Source organism: Giraffa tippelskirchi, chromosome 6 (assembly GCF_054371585.1).
Source record: "Giraffa tippelskirchi isolate mGirTip1 chromosome 6, T2T-mGirTip1v1.2.pri, whole genome shotgun sequence".
Taxonomy (NCBI): domain Eukaryota; kingdom Metazoa; phylum Chordata; class Mammalia; order Artiodactyla; family Giraffidae; genus Giraffa; species Giraffa tippelskirchi.
The window spans coordinates 121,270,634-121,290,412 of NC_137280.1; the positions used below are offsets into that span (position 1 = coordinate 121,270,634).

General features: G+C 41.2%; 1 protein-coding gene across 5 annotated transcripts in view; it reads left to right on the plus strand.

Annotated features, from left to right (window-relative positions):
* LOC145510158 (uncharacterized) overlaps positions 1 to 19,779 on the plus strand; it is a 735,177-nt gene that overhangs the window by 416,075 nt on the left and 299,323 nt on the right. For all 5 annotated transcript variants that reach the window (XR_014056835.1, XR_014056824.1, XR_014056826.1 and 2 more), the window contains one exon: positions 6,543 to 6,647. Coding sequence is in view for 1 of the 5 variants with exons in the window: in XM_081500643.1 (XP_081356769.1) it covers positions 6,543 to 6,647 (105 nt within the window). In the remaining 4 variants the exon portion in view is untranslated. The remainder of the gene's footprint in view (positions 1 to 6,542; positions 6,648 to 19,779) is intronic.

Here is a 19,779-nt window from a genome sequence, read left to right on the forward strand (position 1 = left end):
GTGACAAGCTGTGGGCTATGTCAGGAAAAGGGCATTTGTTGGTCCTTTTATAAATGATGCTGTTTGGGAATTCTTCCCAGGGTAGTTAGAGATGGATGCAGAGCTTCAGTTCTCAGTCTGCATTTCTTTGCCAACTCTTTGATCAGTGGGTTACATTTGCTGCCTGCTACAGGATGGATTTGAGCAAAACCTGGAAAATTCTATTCCTTCATCTTACGTGTTTTTCCTCTTGGCTGAATGTAGGGTGAGTACAACAATGCCAGCCCCTCATGGTGTGAGGTGCTGGTATAAAAGAGAAAACAATGCAAGGCCAAAAGGATTTTTAAGGCTGGGGGTTCTCACAGAGTTTGGCCAGAATTCTGGCTCCCAACCTACCTCCCACCTCCACTCCCTTACCTGACCCAGACCTGTGGGCTATTCAGAGAAGCACTAGGACTCAAGGCCTTCTTAGCTTTGGACTGGTTGTTCTGGTACAAACACAACACAACTGAACTTCAGGATAGTGAACGATTATAGATCTGCCAGGGAGTGCATGCTAGAGAACTGCTTTTCTTATATCATTTCAAACTAGGTCTTGGGAACAGGATCTAGTTTTGTGAATGCTGAAGGACCCAGCCTTGAGAATGATCAGCATTTTGGTCTTGCCAAGCTATTTTAGGTCTAGTAGGCATTCCTTTTTCCTCCTGGTGACATGCCTTGGGTCTGTAGGCAGCCCACCCAGGTCACGGTTTGCCCCTGCCTGGTTTAATAGTAGCTCGCTGCAGGGCAAGTCAGCAAAGTGAAGAGTGAAGCCTCAGGGGACCACACACCAGATTGCTGGACAATTTGACCAGCTCTTCTAGGTTTCCTCTGTTTCTCCCAACTTATCTCAGAGATGTTTACTCTCAGATTTATTTCACTCTGCCACCGTTATTTCAGCCATGTTTTGCGAGTTAATCTTTGTATTTAGGAAGCAAATGATTTTCATGCTAATTTCTCCCCTAAGGCTCTTTAGGCATTGTAAAAACCAATATTTGCTTTGCTCCAAGATACAGGAATAATGATATTTATGCAAAACACATTAGCTTCATTGGGTCTCTTTCCTGTTTCCAGTATGCATGTTTTTATAAACACATACCTGAAAACTTTTTGGCAAACATATCACCTTTTTCTCCATTCCCTAGATATTTATCAGATTATCTGTAATATTCAGTTGACTTTCAGTTGGCCAGAAGAAGAGCAGTAAGCCAGTGCTTTGGGAGAGTAATAAAGTTGAAGGGCTAATGAGATGATTGCCCTGAAGTTTCCTTGCAGTGCAACAGTGGACTTATGGATGGGAAGCTGTGTTATAGACAGGTTATGTACAATGGTATGAAGCTGCAGGGCTGGATTTCAGTGCCTGCTCTGGCACTCACAGGCTGTGTGATCTGGGAAGGCCTCCTAATTTCTCTTAAGCTTGGGGTTTTCATAAGAAGGAGATTGATTACCCCTAAATCAGAGGGTTAGTGAAAGGATAATATGAATTTGTCTATATATATAAGGTATTTAACATTGAGTCCAGGATATAGTATTCATCACAAGGTAACTTTTATTAATATGAAGAACTTCAGTGAGGGGGCTGGACAGTCTTAATACTATTATTGACTGAGACCTGATGTCAGGACTTGCGTGAACCTATACCTGGATTTACAATTGCAGGAAACTAAATATCAGCTTTCCAAAAAGCATTGGGTGGATCACTAAAGTCACCAAACAACTGGTTATATTAACATAGAAAATTATACCACAAAATAATATTTTGGCCAATTCTTAAATCACTTTTAAGACCAGTAGATGGAGAGAGCCATAAGTAATATTCTGATATCTGTTCTTCCACCCTTTTTCTCTGCCTTCACCACCTTCTTTTTATACACACACACACACGCACATGCACACACACACAGTATTACATAAATTCAAGTGGGATAATAACATGCAGAATATTTTGTAGCCCTTTCTTTTTCACTGAGTGAAATATTATGAATACTCCATTAGCTGTATGGTGTCAAAGTTGACTTCATCAATTGTTTGAAATTTATTTAGATTTCTAAAATATTTTAAGTGACACTTTGATAAAGATCTTGAAACATATATATAAGTACCTACTGCTATTACATTCTTATAAAAACTTCTAGATGCAGGAGTTTGGGATCCTAGAATACACACTGTATTTTAGGTCTTTTGTTGCGTCTTGTCTCATTCGAAGTCAGTTTATATTCTTATCCTGTGAATTCTGGTTTCTCCTCGCCATTGCTTACTGTGGTATGTGCTGTGTGTGCTGTGCTTAGCCATTCACTGTGTCCAGCTGTGGTATAGTTACTTTAAAAATTTGCCAACTTGAAAGATAGAGATGGTATCTCAGTCTTCTTTTAATTTACATACCTTCGAACTTTTTCACACATTTATTGGCTCTTCCTTCTTAGTGAACTACTTTTCCAAACTTTTTCTTTCTTAAAAAATTGGTAAATTGTGGGATGAAATTAGGAATACAGTATCTTAGCATATAATGTTGACTTTCAGGACTGAAAGTAAGGTAAACGCAACACCGATGACAGACAGTTGCTTCTTCACAGCAGAAACTATGCCTAGTAGAACACAGTGAGCCCTGGAGATGCTAAGTGTGTTGTGGACATCTGACAATAGTTAGAACAAGGTCTTCTAATAGTAAAAGTCATGATAATTAAGGACTTAGCCCCTAAATAGCTACTGTGAAACAATGAATGAAAAAAGTTCCATCCAAAAATATAAAGGTTTATTATAGCTCACCTGTAAATGCTACCAGAACCAGTTTCCAGAATTTTTTAGGGAATCTAGAAAGACATTTCTGCAAGTTATACTTGTAGTTCAGTTCAGTTCAGTTCATTTGCTCAGTCATTTGCAACCCCATCAACAGCAGCACACCAGGCCTCCCTGTCCAACACCAACTCCCGGAGTCCACCCAAACCCCTGTCCATTGAGTCGGTGATGCCATCCAACCATCTCATCCTCTGTTGTACCCTTCTCCTCCTGCCCTCAATCTTTCCCAGCATAAGGGTCTTTTCAAATGAGTCAGCTCTTCGCATCAGGTAGCCAAAGTATTGGAGTTTCAGCTTCAACATCAGTCCTACCAATGAATATTCAGGACTGATTTCCTTTAGGATGGACTGGTTAGCTCTCCTTGCAGTCCAAGGGACTCTCAAGAGTCTTCTCCAACACCACAGTTCAAAAGCATCAATTCTGTGGCTCTCAGCTTTCTTCACCGTCCAACTCTCACATCCATACATGACCACTGGAAAAACCATAGCCTTGACTAGATGGACCTTTGTTGACAAAGTAATGTCTCTGCTTTTTAATATGCTGTCTAGGTTGGTCATAACTTTCCTTCCAAGGGGTAAGCGTCTTTTAATTTCATGGCTGCAGTCACCATCTGCAGTGATTTTGGAACCCAGAAAAATAAAGTCTGATACTGTTTCCACTGTTTCCCCATCTATTTCCCATGAAGTGATGGGACCAGATGCCATGATCTTAGTTTTCTGAATGTTGAGCTTTAAACCAACTTTTTCACTCTCCTCTTTCACTTTCATCAAGAGGCTCTTTAGTTCTTCTTCACTTTCTGCCATAGGGGTGGTATCATCTGCATATCTGAGGTTATTGATGTTTCTCCCTGCAATCTTGATTCCAGCTTGTGCTTCCTCCAGCCCAGCATTTCTCATGATGTGCTCTGCATATAAGTTAAATAAGCAGGGTGACAATATTCAGCCTTGACGTACACCTTTTCCTATTTGGAACCAGTCTGTTGTTCCATGTCCAGTTCTAACTGTTGCTTCCTGACCTGCATACAGGTTTCTCAAGAGGCAGGTCAGGTGGTCTGATATTCCCATCTCTTTCGGAATTTTCCACAGTTTATTATGATCCACATAGTCAAAGGCTTTGGCATAGTCAACAAAGCAGAAGTAGATGTTTTTCTGGAACTCGCTTGCTTTTTCTTACTTGTAGAATACTAAGTTAACAGCCATACAGAGAAACTCAGAAGTTCAGGGATGTATAATATCTAAAAAGGTCATATGTATTATATGTATAATATGTGAGGATATATCAATATAAATAAGGATATATATATGCTGCATATAGTATGTATACTATATATGTGTGTATATGTGTTTGTGTGTGTATATGTATACACACACTATGTCCTTATATGTACAAACAGAGAGAGAGAAAACATATGAAAAGGTCATCCTTATCATCATTTCTTTTCAGTTTTACAGTAGATGTTCCACAAAAGCTGTTGTATGGATGGTAGTCATGGTGACTTTCATGCTTAACTTGCCTCTAAGCTTAGCATTTAAAGTGAAAACCTTTGAAGGAAACCTCTACCATAGGGTAATGAGCCAGGAAATCAGACAGAGCCCACCCATGTCCAGACCTCACTAATGTTTATAAATCCACCCTTCCTGTACCCAAACAATGTCAAGTGACAAGTCCTGGTTTGTTAGTGATCGTGTGTGTGTGTGTGTGTGTGTGTGTGTGTGTTTAAAGGGGCACATGGGAAAACTTATGATTAGAGGGTCACAGTCCACAGCTCTATGAATCAAGGACCAAGGGCTGGAAAATGGATACTTAAAATGAGAAATTGTCCATAGAATTTGATAAATGTCACTGCAATTTAATTTACTTCTCCTCCCAAGATCCAAGGTCAATTGAAACACCAGTACCTCACTCAAGTGAAACAGGCCCAGTGCTCTTACAGCCACCCCCCCACACACTGTCATGCACACAGTTGAACACACCTCTCCCATCACTAACATAAAGGCTCCATATTTCACAGCCAGCTCTCATCTTACACACACCTCCCTGGAGAGGTAACTAGGTCACAGATACCTTCTCTGACCCTGCTCTCCATCTTCATATCATGACCTTAAATCCCTTCTCCCTGAGTTTAAAGAGCAACATGCTTAAGAGGTGGACAATTTCTGCTTCCAAGCCTGACAGATAAGGATACTATCTGACCTCTGCTACTTATTAGCCCTGTGACCTGAAAAAAGTTACCAAAAGAAAAAAAAAAGAGTTACCAGCTTCCTTTCTAGTGAAAAGAGCATAAAAATAGCATCACCTTCCCAAGGTAGTCATGTGTATTAAATGTGATAAAATGTGCAAAGAATTTAGCAAGGTGGCACAGAGTAAGTGCGCAGTGACTGTAAGCTCGCATTGTGGTTGTGATTGAAACTCCCCCAAATAGAGAGATTGAGATTCTGCGATTACTGAAATGTTGGTTCCAAACTTCACAGAAAAAGGAGGGTGACAGAAGCACAGAGGTTTGTACTATTTAATGATAAGGCAAACTCGCTAGACACTTCTGTATATTCTTCCCCTCAGCTCCTTTCTGTTGCTTCCAGCTGGTTCTCAGAATAAGCTACGTTTACCCAGCTAAGTTTCCACTTAAAAGTAAGGTAAAGCCACTTTCCTATTTGATTTTAAGAACTGAACAAGGAGAGTGAATCAGCTGAGGAGACGATGGTGCACCCCAGGCTTGGAAGGAGCCTGAGCCCTCCCTATTCTTGGGCACAGGGTTCTCTGCTGGAATCCTGTGCCCCTGCAGACTCCTCCTGGCCCATGAGCAAGGCAGCTCCAAGCAAGACCCATCTTTTCAGCATGGAGGCAAAAGTTAAAACACCTAGGCTAATGTAGTTATCAGACCCTTCATCTCATCTGAAAAAGGAAAGAAAGAATGTAGCAAAATTAAATATTTTGTTTTAAAAGTTATCTCCATTTTAATTATAAAAATAACATTTGTTATAGTAAAGGTTGGAAATTTCCCCAAAGTACAGTAAAAAAGTTAAATGTCCTATAATCACATAACTTATGCTAGCTCACTGTTAAGATACTCCCTTCCAGGCTTTTACATATACATTAAAAAGATGGGATGATATTTTAGCCTCATTTCCTCACTTAATAGAACATGAATATATGTCCATATAAATGTTAATAGTTAGATATAAAACATAATTTTGATGGCTCCATAGTATTCTACCTTTGTAATGATATCCTTAGTTATTTAACTTACGTCTTATTTTTGTACATGTGACTCGTTCCCAATTTTTTTAATTCTTATAAGCTCCTAAGTGATGAACAGCCTTCTAGCTACATCTATGAGCCCATCCAAGGGTATTTCCTCTGGTGTGGGTTAATTGGTATATGTAGTTATGAGCCTGCCCAAGATTATTTCTTCTGGAAGAAGTGGAATTGAGGGTTAACTGGTATATGTAGTTCAAATGCTTTTGATATTTTGCCTGGGAAGTGTGCATCAGTTTATACCCTACTAGCAGCTTATAAGATTTAATTCAGATTCAGGGGATAAATCTTAGCTAGTTTAAGCCAGTAGTGATAATTGCATATCCCTTTCCAGTCACTAGATTAGTCATGGGCATATGACACAGTTCTGGCCAGTAAAACTGAAGGGATATCTGCTTGAGTGCGTCTAGGAGATGGGTTCCTCTTTGATTAGAAGAGACTCAGAAGAGAAAACTGTCCATTTTTTCTTCCAGTTCTTGAAGTGGACGAGGATGTTGAGAAAGAGCTGCTGCACTCAGAGAGTGACCGAGTATGCATGGAGGGCAAGAAGCAGTGTGCAGAGGATGACAGAGGGAAAGGTGGGAAAAGCGGGTTCCAGACAGCACAGTGAGGCACCAAATTAATCACGAGGAGCTGGCTCCAGACCAGACTCTTTTGTATGAGGTGATAAGTGTCCTGAGCTATGTTTATTTAGGTTTTCTGTAATCTATGGAAAACATCTTACTTAGGTAATAAGCAAAAATGATAAACAATGGGCTTTATGTTCATTTTTTTGATTACAGTGAACTTGAACTTTTCTTTTTTTGTATAACTTGACCACTTATGGTCCTTCTTTAGTGAACAGTCTGTTGCCTTTTCCTACAGATATATTACCTTCATACTGATTTACTGTTAACAGATATTCTTCCTACTTTCAACATATAGAAGTTTTAAAATTTTCTGTTTCTAACCTATGAATCTTTTTTTCCTCTGATTTCTCAGTTTGATTTTGTGGTTCGTATTTTCTCACAGAGAGAACAAATATTCATCTATAATTTGCTCTAGTTATCTCTCAGTTTTATTTTTTATATTGATTCTTTAAGGTACATTTTGTTGAATAATATGAAATAAAGATCAAGTTTTCAAAGAATGTGGGAAAATCTTAACACTATTGAAAACAAGGACATCCCCTATGATTCATAGTATCTTTATCTATATTCATACTACACCCAGGCCTATTTGATAGTTTCCTGTATTACACATATATTACATTTCTATATGTTATAGGCCCAACATTATGCTATTTACATAGTATTGCATAGTTGTTTTTTAAAACAGCTATCAGATAAAGAGAAAATATACATTTATACTGTTTTTCATACCTTTGCTCTTTGTTTTATCATGGATTTGAATTACTATATGGAGTCACATCCCTGCAGCCTAGAGAACATCCTTTAGTTATTCCTTATCAGGTGGTCCTGCTAGCAATGATTCTATCACTTTTCAGAACGTCTTTATTTTAACTTCATTTTTGAATGATAGCTTTACTGAATATAGGATTCTTGATTGATGGTTTTATACTGAGAATTTTGAATGCTAAGCGCTGTCTCTGGTCTCCATTGTTTCTACTGATGAGTCAGCTGTTCATATTATTGTGCTCTTTTTGTAAGTGGTGAGTCATTTTGCTAGGTGTTTTCAGGATCTTCTCCTTGTCGTTGAATTTCAGAATTTTCACCGTAATGTGTCTCTGTGGATCTCTGCTTTTATTGTACTGTACTTGTAGTTCATTGAGCTTCCCAGATATGTAGATTATTTTTTTTTAATGTGGAAAGTTTTCACGATTATTTTTTGAATATTTTTTCGATTCCTCTCCCTCCTCTCCTCCTTTTATTCCTCTTATGTCATGCTGATGCACTTGATGGTATGTCCAAGGCTCTGTTCACTTTTTTTCATTCTCTTTTTCACTGTTCTTTGGCTTACTTATCTCTACTGCTCCTTCTTCAAGTTTGCTAATTTTTTCTTCTGCCAGTTAAAATCTACTGTTGCAACCTTCTGGTGATAAAAAAAAAAATTCAGTTATTGTACTTTTCCACTCTAGAATTTCCACTTGGTGTTTTTCTTATATTTCCTTACTGATATTCTCTATTGGATGTAGCAGTGTCATTTTATCTCCCTTCACTTCTTTAATCATGATTTCCTTTAGTTCTGTGATCATATTTAGAATGGCCATTTTGAAGTCTTTTTCTGGTTAAATCTGACATGTTCCCTCACAACTTGTTTGTGTTGTCTGCTTTTTTCCCTTTATTCCCCCAGTGTAGCACCTATGAGTACTGGCCTCCCTCCTCCGGGGCTTGGCCCTGTTACTTGCTTGTTTATATTTTAGTGACTGGCTGGATCACTGTATTGGAATCTGCTCCCCACTGCCTTCCCCAGCCAGTGTGAAACCTCTGGTGTTGCTCCTAAGAGAAGAATGGTTTTAGGGGAGCCCAGTCACGCTGGGGTGACAGTGGTTTGGGGAGGGCTCTCTTTCTTCCTTTCCCTAATCATGTCCACATATATACATGCCATTGACTGCTCTGTTGTTTTTGACAATGATCTGGGCATAAATTGCTCTACAAATGCATCCAGTCAAACTGGGGCTTCACGGAAGAAATAGTTTCTGAGGTCAGTGTTTGATATTTGTTCTGACTCCAGGGAAGCCCCCTTTCAACTCTTTTATTCCATGATTTTCTACTGTGAACTAGCCAGCCTAAAGTCCAGGCTGTATCTCCTCCCAGTCATCATAACCTCCTCTCTTCTTGAGGGCACCTTTGAACGTCTCTACTTTCTGTTGCCAATGAAGTCAGTTACTCTGTGGAGATATTAGGAGCTGTTTTGCGGTCTGCCTCTCCTTCTCAAGCATAATCCCCCACCCAGGGCTCTGGAGCTGGTGGGGGGTGGACAATGATGAGCTGCTCTCTGGGTGACGCTTCTGTTCTAGGACCTGAATGCTCATTGTGTGGGGGTGTGTGGGGTGGGGGTAGAGAGGACAAGAGCAGCCTGAGGTCCTCTCAGTTTGCCTCTCCTGCCATGGAACTATCACCTCATGTGCTGGCAAGAGTGTGGAGAGCATCAATATTCTCAACATGCTGTGCCCAAGATAGAGCCTCCATTCCACAAACGGGGTCTAGAAGGAAGAATGGAGTCCCTACCTCTCAACTACACTGTGCTGGGACTTAGCGTCAGCAACAAGTAGCTTGGGACATAATGAGAAATGCTGAAGCCTTGCTCCTCCCAGGACAAATGACTACTAACTGGGAGGGAGCAGGTGTGGGCACCCTGTATTCTTAAGGGCAGCAGTCAGAAATGGAGTCTGTGCCACCTTTCTGAGCTAGGAGGGCGGGAGGGAGGAATGCTTTTGTTCAGATACTATAGAGTCTAGTCTTTCTCACCAAATTTTTACAGATTTTCTTGCGTATTGTTGTTCAGTTGAGAAGTTGTTTCCGACTCTCTGCAACCCTATGGACTTAGCACACCTGTCTTCCCTGTCTTGCACTATCTCCCAGAGTTTGCTCAAACTTATGTCCATTGAGTCGGTGATGCCATCCAACCATCTCATCTTCTGCCACCCACTTTTCATCCTGCCCCTAATCTTTCCCAGTATTAGGGTCTTTTCCGATGAGTCAGCTCTTTGCATCAGGTGGACAAACTATTCGAGCTAAGTTCGGCATCAGTCCTTCCAGTGAATATTCATGGTTGATTTCCTTTAGCATTGATTGGTTTGCTCTCCTTGCAGTTCTTGTGTATATGTTTCTTCATTTGCCATTTATATGTAAGACCATTCCCAGAGGTTTTAAATTGTTGTTTTTAATCATTGTTACTAGTTTCACTGAGGAGCAGGTCAGTGGAGCTCTTTGTGTTATCACACTGGAGGCAAGACAGAGAGCAGCCGCCTCATTCCCACACACAGCCCTGTGCCCTTCCTGTAGCTGTAGGTACCTAGTAGGTCATTAAAGCTTATTTATTGATGTGTCTTTTCTCAGTTAAGTAAAGCTGTATTTCAAGTGTCATTTATAGTTATAGTTTCCCCTACACACAAGTAGGTGTGATGAAAATCTCTTCTTCCTACAACAATCAAATAAAAGTTAGCATTCTTTCCCTTGAAATAACTCAGAAGATTTTTCAGAGTTTTTGTTATTTAACTGCTATAAATCACTTGGCATCCAACCTTGTAGTTTAACGAGACTTTTAATAAAAAAAGGTTTTCCAAAGTTTTTACCCAAATAATCAGTTAGATCAGTAAGACCAAGTCACACCCACTGCTATAACTTTATAATCTCCTTCTGTTCAGTATCAGGCTGACAGATTTGGATTTTTTAGCAGTAGTATTTGAAACTGGAGATAATTTTATTACTTTGAACTGTTCATGGTTAATTCCACTCAAATCTAATTGGAAGGAGGGCCGTGATAAAGGTTACCGACAAAAGCAGGGCAAGCTTATATTTGCACTTAATTCACATTTAGCTTATGGCTCATATTCAGGATGAATTATATCCACTGACATTCTGACCATGGGAGAGGGTCTCCTGTCAGGCTCTCTGCCCCTTCCATTGTATTGCAGTTATGGGGATTCTCAGAGTGTAGTAAAGATGATTAAAAGTACATGTTAAGATTCAGTAAATGCAGGATATGGCCCAGAAATCTGCCTTGTTAAGAGGCTACTGGGCTGGTTCTGATGCAGGTAGCATCCATCAGCACTCATGTTGAGGAACACTGAGCAGGCACATCATCAGATTCTTCTTGCTCTGATTTTCTTGTGACCAACCAAATGTACAAGCGCTTGATTTCCCAGTTGTTCATTTACAAGGCGAGAACATGACGATCATGTTGACATTCTGCTTACTAGCTTTTTTCCCATTACAAATTAGTAACTTAATATTTAGATTTTATTAAATATCTGTTTATAAACCAAGTTTGAATGCACTCAAATCACCAAGGTAGGTATCTTAAGAGGTAGGTATCTTTATACTTACAGATTTCAGCTCATCTGACAACTCCTGGGAAGAATGTAAGCCACCTTTCTGAAAGCGAACTAGTCTTAAAGGCAACAATATCTGGTATCTTGGCTCCCTCAGTGGTCTGTAGAGTACTACAACTTCTTCTTCTCTTTAAGAAAGGAGATAAGATGTTAAAGACTTGGGAGTTGGGCACACCTGAGTTTGAATCCTTTCTCTGTAGCCTCTGAGCAGTGTGGACTTATAATCCAAGTCTTTGTCTCAACCAGTAATGCTAAAGAAGCTGAAGTTGAATGGTTCTATGAAGACCTACAAGACCTTTTAGAACTAACACCCAAAAAAGATGTCCTTTTCATTATAGGGGACTGGAATGCACAAGTAGGAGGTCAAGAAACACCTGGAGTAACAGGCAAATTTGGCCTTGGAGTACAGAATGAAGCAGGGCAAAGGCTGATAGAGTTTTGCCAAGAGAACGCACTGGTCATAGCAAACACCCTCTTCCAACAACACAAGAGAAGACTCTGCACATGGACATCACCAGATGGTCAACACTGAAATCAGATTGATTATATCCTTTGCAGCCAAGGATGGAGAAGCTCTATACAGTCAGCAGAAACAAGACCGGGAGCAGACTGGCTCAGATCATGAACTCCTTATTGCCAAATTCAGACTTACATTGAAGAAAGTAGGAAAAACCACTAGACCATTCAGGTATGACCTAAATCAAATCCATTATGATTATACAGTGGAAGTGACAAATAGATTTAAGACACTAGATCTGATAGACAGAGTGCTTGATGAACTATGGACGGAGGTTCGTGACATTGTACAGGAAACAGGGACCAAGACCATCCCCATGGAAAAGAAATGCAAAAGAGCAAATGGCTGTCTGAGAGGCCTTACAAATAGCTGTGAAAAGAAGAGAAGCGAAAAGCAAAAGAGAAAGGAAAGATATTCCCATTTGAATGCAGAATTCCAAAGAATAGCAAGGAGAGATAAGAAAGCCCTCCTCAAGGATCAATGCAAATAAATAGAGGAAAACAACAGAATGGGAAAGACTAGACTAGAGATCTCTTCAAGAAAATTAGAGATACCAAGGGAACATTTCATGCAAAGATGGGCTTGAAAAGGGACAGACATGGTAGGGACCTAACAGAAGCATAAGATATTAAGAAGAGGTGGCAAGAATACACAGAAGAACTATACAAAAACGATCTACATGACCCAGATAATCACAATGGTGTGATTACTCACCTAGAGCCAGACATCCTGGAATGTGAAGTCAAGTGGGCCTTTGGAAGCATCACTACGAACAAAGCTAGTGGAGGTGATGGAATTCCAGTTGAGCTATTTCAAATCTTGAAAGATGATGCTGTGAAAGTGCTGCGCTCAATATGCCAGCAAATTTGGAAAACTCAGCAGTGGCCACAGGACTGGAAAAGGTCAGTTTTCATTCCAATCCCAAAGAAAGGCAATGCCAAAGAATGCTCAAACTACCGCACAATTGCACTCATCTCACACACTAGTAAAATAATGCTCAAAATTCTCCAAGCCAGGCCTCAGCAATACGTGAACCGAGAACTTCCAGATGTTCAAGCTGGTTTTAGAAAAGGCAGAGGAACCAGAGATCAAATTGCCAACATCCGCTGAATCATCGAAAAAGCAAGAAAGTTCCAGAAAAACATCTATTTCTGCTTTATTGACTATGCCAAAGCCTTTGACTGTGTGGATCACAATAAACTATGGAAAATTCTGAAAGAGATGGAAATACCAGACCACCTGACCTGCCTCTTGAGAAACCTGTATGCAGGTGAGGAAGCAACAGTTAGAACTGGACATGGAACAACAGATTGGTTCCAAATAGGAAAAGGAGTACGTCAAGGCTGTATATTGTCATGCTGCTTGTTTAACTTATATATGGAGTGCATCATGAGAAATGCTGGGCTGGTAGAAGCACAAGCTGGAATCAAGATTGCTGGGAGAAATGTCAATAACCTCAAATATGCCGATGATACCACTCTTATGGCAGAAAGTGAAGAGGAACTAAAAAGCCTCTTGATGAAATTGAAAGAGGAGAGTGAAAAAGTTGGCTTAAAGCTGAACATTCAGAAAACTAAGATCATGGCATCTAGTCCCATCACTTCATAGGAAATAGATGGGGAAACTGTGAAAACAGTGTCAGACTTTATTTTTCTGGGCTCCAAAATCACTGCTGATGGTAGTTGCAGCCATGAAATTAAAAGACGCTTCCTCCTTGGAAGGAAAGTTATGACCAACCTAGATAGCATATTTAAAAGCAGAGACATTATTTTGCCAACAAAGGTCCGTCTAATCAAGGCTATGGTTTTTCTGGTGGTCCTGTATGGATGTGAGAGTTGGACTGTGAAGAAAGCTAAGCACTGAAGAATTGATGCTTTTGAACTGTGGTGTTAGAGAAGACTCTTGAGAGTCCCTTGGACTGCAAGGAGATCCAACCAGTCCATCCTAAAGGAGATCAGTCTTGGGTGTTCAGTGGAAGGACTGATGTTGACACTGAAACTCCAATACTTTGGCCACCTGATGTGAAGAGTTGACTCATTGGAAAAGACCCTGTTGCTGGGAAGGATTAGGGGCAGGAGGAAAAGGGGATGACAGAGGATGAGATGGCTGGATGACGTCACTGACTCAGTGGACATGAGTTTGGGTAAACTCCAGGAGTTGGTGATAGACAGGGAGGCCTGGCGTGCTGCGGTTCATGGGGTCACAAAGAGTCGGACACGACTGAGTGACTGAACTGAACTGATACTCTTTGAGCCTAAGTTTCTTTATGTGCAAAGTGAAAGTAATAAATTCAATAGGTAAAATCTCTGTTTGAGTCAGAAAACCCAACTTAATTTGGCAAAATATATACATATATATGCATACACACACAAACATACACAGCTTCCTGGTAGCTCAGACAGTAAAGAATCTGCCTACAGTTCAGGAGACCCAGATTCGATTCCTGGGTCAGGAAGATCCCGTGAAGAAGGGCATGGCAACCCACTCCAGTATTCTTGCCTTGAGAATTCCATGGGCGCAGGGGCCTGGTGGGCTGTTGTCCATGGAGTCACAAAGAGTTGGACATGACTGAGAAACTTTCATTTTTATACATACATAGGAATATCTTGACTCCAAAAGCTCTGAGGTAGGGCTAGCCTCAGGCAGAGTTGAATCTAGGAATTCAGATGAGTTGATCTGAACCCATTTGTTCCCCATCTCTTGGGTCTGTGTTCCTCCCTGTGGACTCCACTGTCAAGCTTCCCACAGCTGTCCCCATTTATATGTATGTCACCCCAGGTTAATAATGTCTGATGGGAGACTCGCACCTCTCTGAGCAACCTTGGCAAGCATCTCATTGTAAATTATTTTCTTTGGGTCAAATACCCATCCCTCAGTCATTCACCATGACTAGAAAGATGATGTTCTGATTGTTCAGGTCTGGATTACATGACCCTTTGGAGCTAAGGATACATCAACTCCACATGTATCATGTGGCTGAAAATAGGAAAGAGTGTGACTTCCACAGGAAAATGGGAGTGCTGCTACCAAAATGAAGAGCTAGAGAGAATAAAGGACCTACATTCTGTAGCTGTCAAGCCCTACTGCACAGGTCTTAAATGATATAATCCTGGTAAATCACTGAGCACATGACTCGGCACATAGTAAGTATTCAATACATGGAAACAGTTCAGAAAATAAACTATTTATTACCATGAACTACATCCTTTCTTTATCATAAGTTATTACTTGTTAGGAGCATCATCTCCTAAAGGAGAAAAAGATGATCGGCAATGAATCTTTTCCCCTAAATGAAAACAAAGGTCTTAGACATTCAAGTCTTCCACGGTTGAATCCCTACGGAGGGAGGACAAGGGAAAACAGAGGAAAAGTGGGGAAAAGAGAGAGGCATAGCCTCACTGCTGACACACAGTGAGAGCTGCATGTGAATCCTTGATACTCTCTGAGTCTTAGGTTCTTCATCTGTATATTAGAAATGATGACCATCACCTACCTGCTTCTATAGTGATAACCTAACAATATAATGATGGTGAAAAAATTAAACAGTCCAGTTAGTATGAAGAGAATAAATAGATATATTGAAATGCTAGGGACAATTGAATATTGACTGTCTGAGGGCCAGGCACTGTTTGAGTTCTTTAACGAATGTCATCTCATTTAACCCTTACGGTCATTCCAGGAGGTAGATACTATTATTGTATCTTCACTTTACAAATGAGACTCAGAGAGATTGCATAGCAAGGTCAAGATCACATAGATTATAGGGTGACATTCAGTTTAGGTCTCTGATGACTTCTTTTTATTCAGCCTTACAGCCTGCTGTTTCATTTTAACCTGATGCAAAAACAAGACCTGGAGCTGACTGTGGCTCAAATCATCAGCTTTTCATAGCAAAATTCAGGCTTAGACTAAGAAAGCGGGGAAAACCACTACGTCAGCCAGGTACAACTTAAATCAGATCCCCTATGAATATGCAATGGAGGTAACAAACAGATTCAAGGGATTAGATCTGGTAGACAGAGTGCCTGAAGAACTATAGAAGGAGGTCCATAATATTGTACAGGAGGCAGTGGACAAAACCATCCCAAAGTAAAAGAAAAGCAAGAAGGCACATTGGTTATCTGAGGAGGACTTACAAATAGCCAAAGAAAGAAGAGAAGTGAAAGGCAAGGGAGAAAGGGAAAGGTACATCCAGCTAAATGCAGATCTCCAAAGAAAGGCATGGAGAGACAAGAAGACCTTCTTCAATGAACAGTGTATTTAACTAGAAGAAAACAACAGAAGGAGAAAGACTAGAGATCTCTTCAGGAAAATTGGAGATATCAAGGGAATATTTTGCCCAAAGATGGACACAGTAAAGGACATAAACGGTAGAGACCTAGTAGATACTGAAGAGATCAAGAAGAGATGGAAATAATACACAGAAGACCTGTATGAAAAGATCCAAATAAATCAGATTGTTACGATGGTGTGGTCAGCCACCCAGAGCCAGACGTTCTGGAGAGTGAAGTCATGTGGGCCTTAGGAAGCACTGCAGTTAATAAAGCTAGTGGATGCGACAGGATTCCAGTAGAACTGTTTAGAACACTAAAGTATGATGCCATCAAGGTGTTGCATTCATTATGTCAGCAAATCTGGAAGACCCAGCAGTGGCCACAGGACTAGAAAAGGTCAATCCTCATCCCAATCTCCAAGAATGGCAGTACTAAAGAATGTTCAAACCACTAAACAATTGCAGTCATCTCCCATGCTAATAAGGTCATGCTTAAAATCTTGCATTCTAAGCTTCAGCATTATGTGAACCAAGAACTTCCAGATGCCCAAACTGGGTTTAGAAAAGGAAGAGGAACCAGAGATCAAATTAACAACATTGACTGTATCACAGAGAAAGCTAGGAAATTCCAGAGAGACATCTATCTCTGTTTCATCTACTACACCAAAGCCTTTGATTGTGTGGATCTTAATAAACTGTGGAAAGCTCTTAAAGAGATGGGAATACCAGACCATCTTACCTGTCTCCTGAGAAACCTGTATGCAGGTCAAGAAGCAACAGTTAGAACACTCTGTGAAACAACTGACTGGTTTAAGATTGAGAAAGGAGAATGACAGTGCTGCCTGCTGTCACCCTGTTTGTTTAATCTATATGCTGAGCACATCATGAGAAATGCTGGCTGGATGAGTTACAAGCTGGAATCAAGATTTGCAGGAGAAACAAACAACCTCAGATATGCAGATGATACCACCCAATGGCAGAAAGTGAAGAGGAACTAAAGAGCCTCTTGATGAGGGAGAAGGAGGAGAGTGAAACAGTCAGCTTAAAACTAAATATTAAGAAATCTAAAATCATGGCATCCGGCCCCATTGCTTCATGGCAAATAGAGGGGAAAAGGTGGAAGTAGTGTCAGATTTTCTCTTCTTGGGCTCTAAAATCACTGTGGATGGTGACTGCAGCCATGAAATCAGAAGACAGTTGCTTCTGGGTAGGAAATCTATGACTAACCTAGACAGTGTGTTGAAAAACAGAGACATTACTCTGCTGATGAAGGTATGTATAGTCAAGGCTATGGTCTTCCCAGTGGTCTTGTACAGTTGTGAGAGCTGTACTGTAAAGAATGCGGAGCACCAAAAAATTGATGCCTTTGAACTTTGGTGCTGGAGAAGACTCTTGAGAGTCCCTTGGACAGCAAAAAGATCAAACCAGTCAATCTTAAGGAAATCAACACTGAATACTCATTGGAAGGACTGGTGCTGAAGCTGAAGCTCCAGTATTTTGGTCACCTGATTCGAACAACTGACTCATTGGAAAAGTCCCTGATGCTGGGAAAGATTGAGGGCAGAAGGAGAAGAGGGCGTCAGAGGATGAGATGGCTGGATGGCATCACTGATGCAATGGACATGAACTTGGGCAAACTTTGGGAGATGGTGAGAGACAGACAGGCCTGGCATCCTGCAGTCAGTCCATGGGGTCACAAAGAGCCAGAACGACTGGGCGACTGAACAACTACAACAACCTGTGAATGTGCCGGGACAGTTGTGGATGGCTACTTGCATCTCTCATACTGAGGCATCTCCAGTTTGCATGCACATGTACACTAGTCACATTAGCAAATGCTCCTTCCTCTTCCCTCTTTTTCCTGGAGTCACTTTCTCCTCTATTTCATGTTTACTAGCCAGTAATTTCTCCTGGAGAATGAGACAGCTCTTGAAATCAAAATCTACACAGACTATCTTTCTGCAGCAGCCAGGATCTCAGTGGCCTCCCAGGAACAGGGATGTAGGGGAGCACCTTCCCTGCTAGTCTCTGGACCACACCCTTGGGTTCAGATCTGCGTGCTGCTCTTGAAGCGCTGCTTTGTGTTTACCTGCACTAAAGTATACTGGTTGCCAGGGGACCAACTTAATAGAAACCCAATGGCCATTAGGGGAGATTTACAATGACACAAGCCATAGAGTTTGAACTTACCATATTTATAGTATAAAGAACTATTGAGAGTTTGAGAGGGACAGGTGGGAACCTTCTATGTGACAAACTTATATGTATGGATTGTACAGTCACAAATCGGATGCATTTCCTGATGAAACCCTATCTTATGGCCTCACACAATTTCTTTGCCTCTAGACCTCCATGCATTTCAGGTGTTCAGCACAGGCAATCATTTTAGTTCAATCAAACCTTTATTCAGCTACAAGACCCCATGTTTCTGACTTCCAAGATAGTTCCCACCAGAGTGCTTGAACTTCTCATCCATGTGTCTTGATTTTTGTTCTCAGGCCTTTGGGCCCATTAGGGCCCATGACACTTTTGAGCAGGCCTCTTACCAGCTCCTCCTGAACTTCCTCAATGCTTGATGTGGGACAGATATAGGAATACTTGGGGACTGTGCAGAGAGATACAGCACAGAGAATTTAAGCAAGTTGCCAAAGGTCACATAGTTGGTGAGCAGTAAAACCATGTTTTGATGCTAAAAAGTTTGGTCTTGGAGGCCATGCTCTCAGCTACTACTCTGTCACTGCCTCTCATAGAAAGTATTCAACCAGTGTCACTTCCTCTTTTTCTCTTTTTATATAGAAAAACTGTCTCCACTGGCAGTAAGGCCTTGATTTCTGTTTGGAGTCATGAAATCCCTAAATCAGACCACTCCTTTGAATCTCAAAACCCTTTCTCAGAGAGTCTCAAACTTGGCTTTTTGTTATAATCACCTGGGGAGCTTCAAAAAAAGGAGTAATATCTGGGTCTCCTCCTGAAGATTCTAAGGGAATGGATCTGGCTGTGTCCTGAGCACGAGGGTTATTGAAGGCTCCTTGGGTGATTCTAATGCTCGGCACAGCTGAGAAGCCGATCTCTACCAGCCCTGAGCAGCAGTGCGTTCACCTGGCCAAGACCATCTCACTCCATGTGATCAGATTTTATTTCCAGGTGTTGGTGACGCACGTGCGCGCGCACGCACACACACACACACACACACAATGTGTCAGTTTAGATATACAGCCAAAGTGAACATTCACCTCCATCACAATTTCCATAACATGGCTTCACACATGCACCTCTATCTCCTGGATCCCTATTTTTGCACATCCTTCACCCCTGGGCCCTGGAAGGGTATATGTGTAGATGTAATAGTGTGGTGGTATGTCTCAGACTATTTATACTAATCCCTATAGCTGGTGAAGCTGTCACTTCATACACAACCATTGTAACATGAAGGGATCTTCTAAAAATAGAGAGTTTTTTATCTTCCAAAGGCTATGCTGCCTTGAACTGTGGAGTACACCCAGCTCCAGTGCAGCTACAGTAAAGATAAAAGCCTGCCTACTTATCTCTGGTTTACACCTGCCGCTGCTTCGGGAAAGCCTTCTCACCTTGTGGGGCCAGGAAAATACTCAGCAGTTTGAGTTTTTACATTCCCAGGTAGTCATGACAGAGTAGCATGCGCTGGGACTGGTGAGAAAGCTCAGCCATTCCCAGGAAAATGACCAGCCCCTCCCTCTGAGGAGCCAGCCTCTTTTCTTCAGAAAAAGAGTCTGGAGTGCAGACTGGTTCCAGCGAGCTATGTTTGATAGGCTACTGAGGGAACTGAGGTGTCCATGAAAAGCCACCTGAGCATTCGAATCACCTAAGGAGCCTTCGAAAACCCTCATGCTAAGGATGCAGCCCAGATCTGTTTCCTCAGAGTCTTCGGGAGGAGATGCAGCTGTG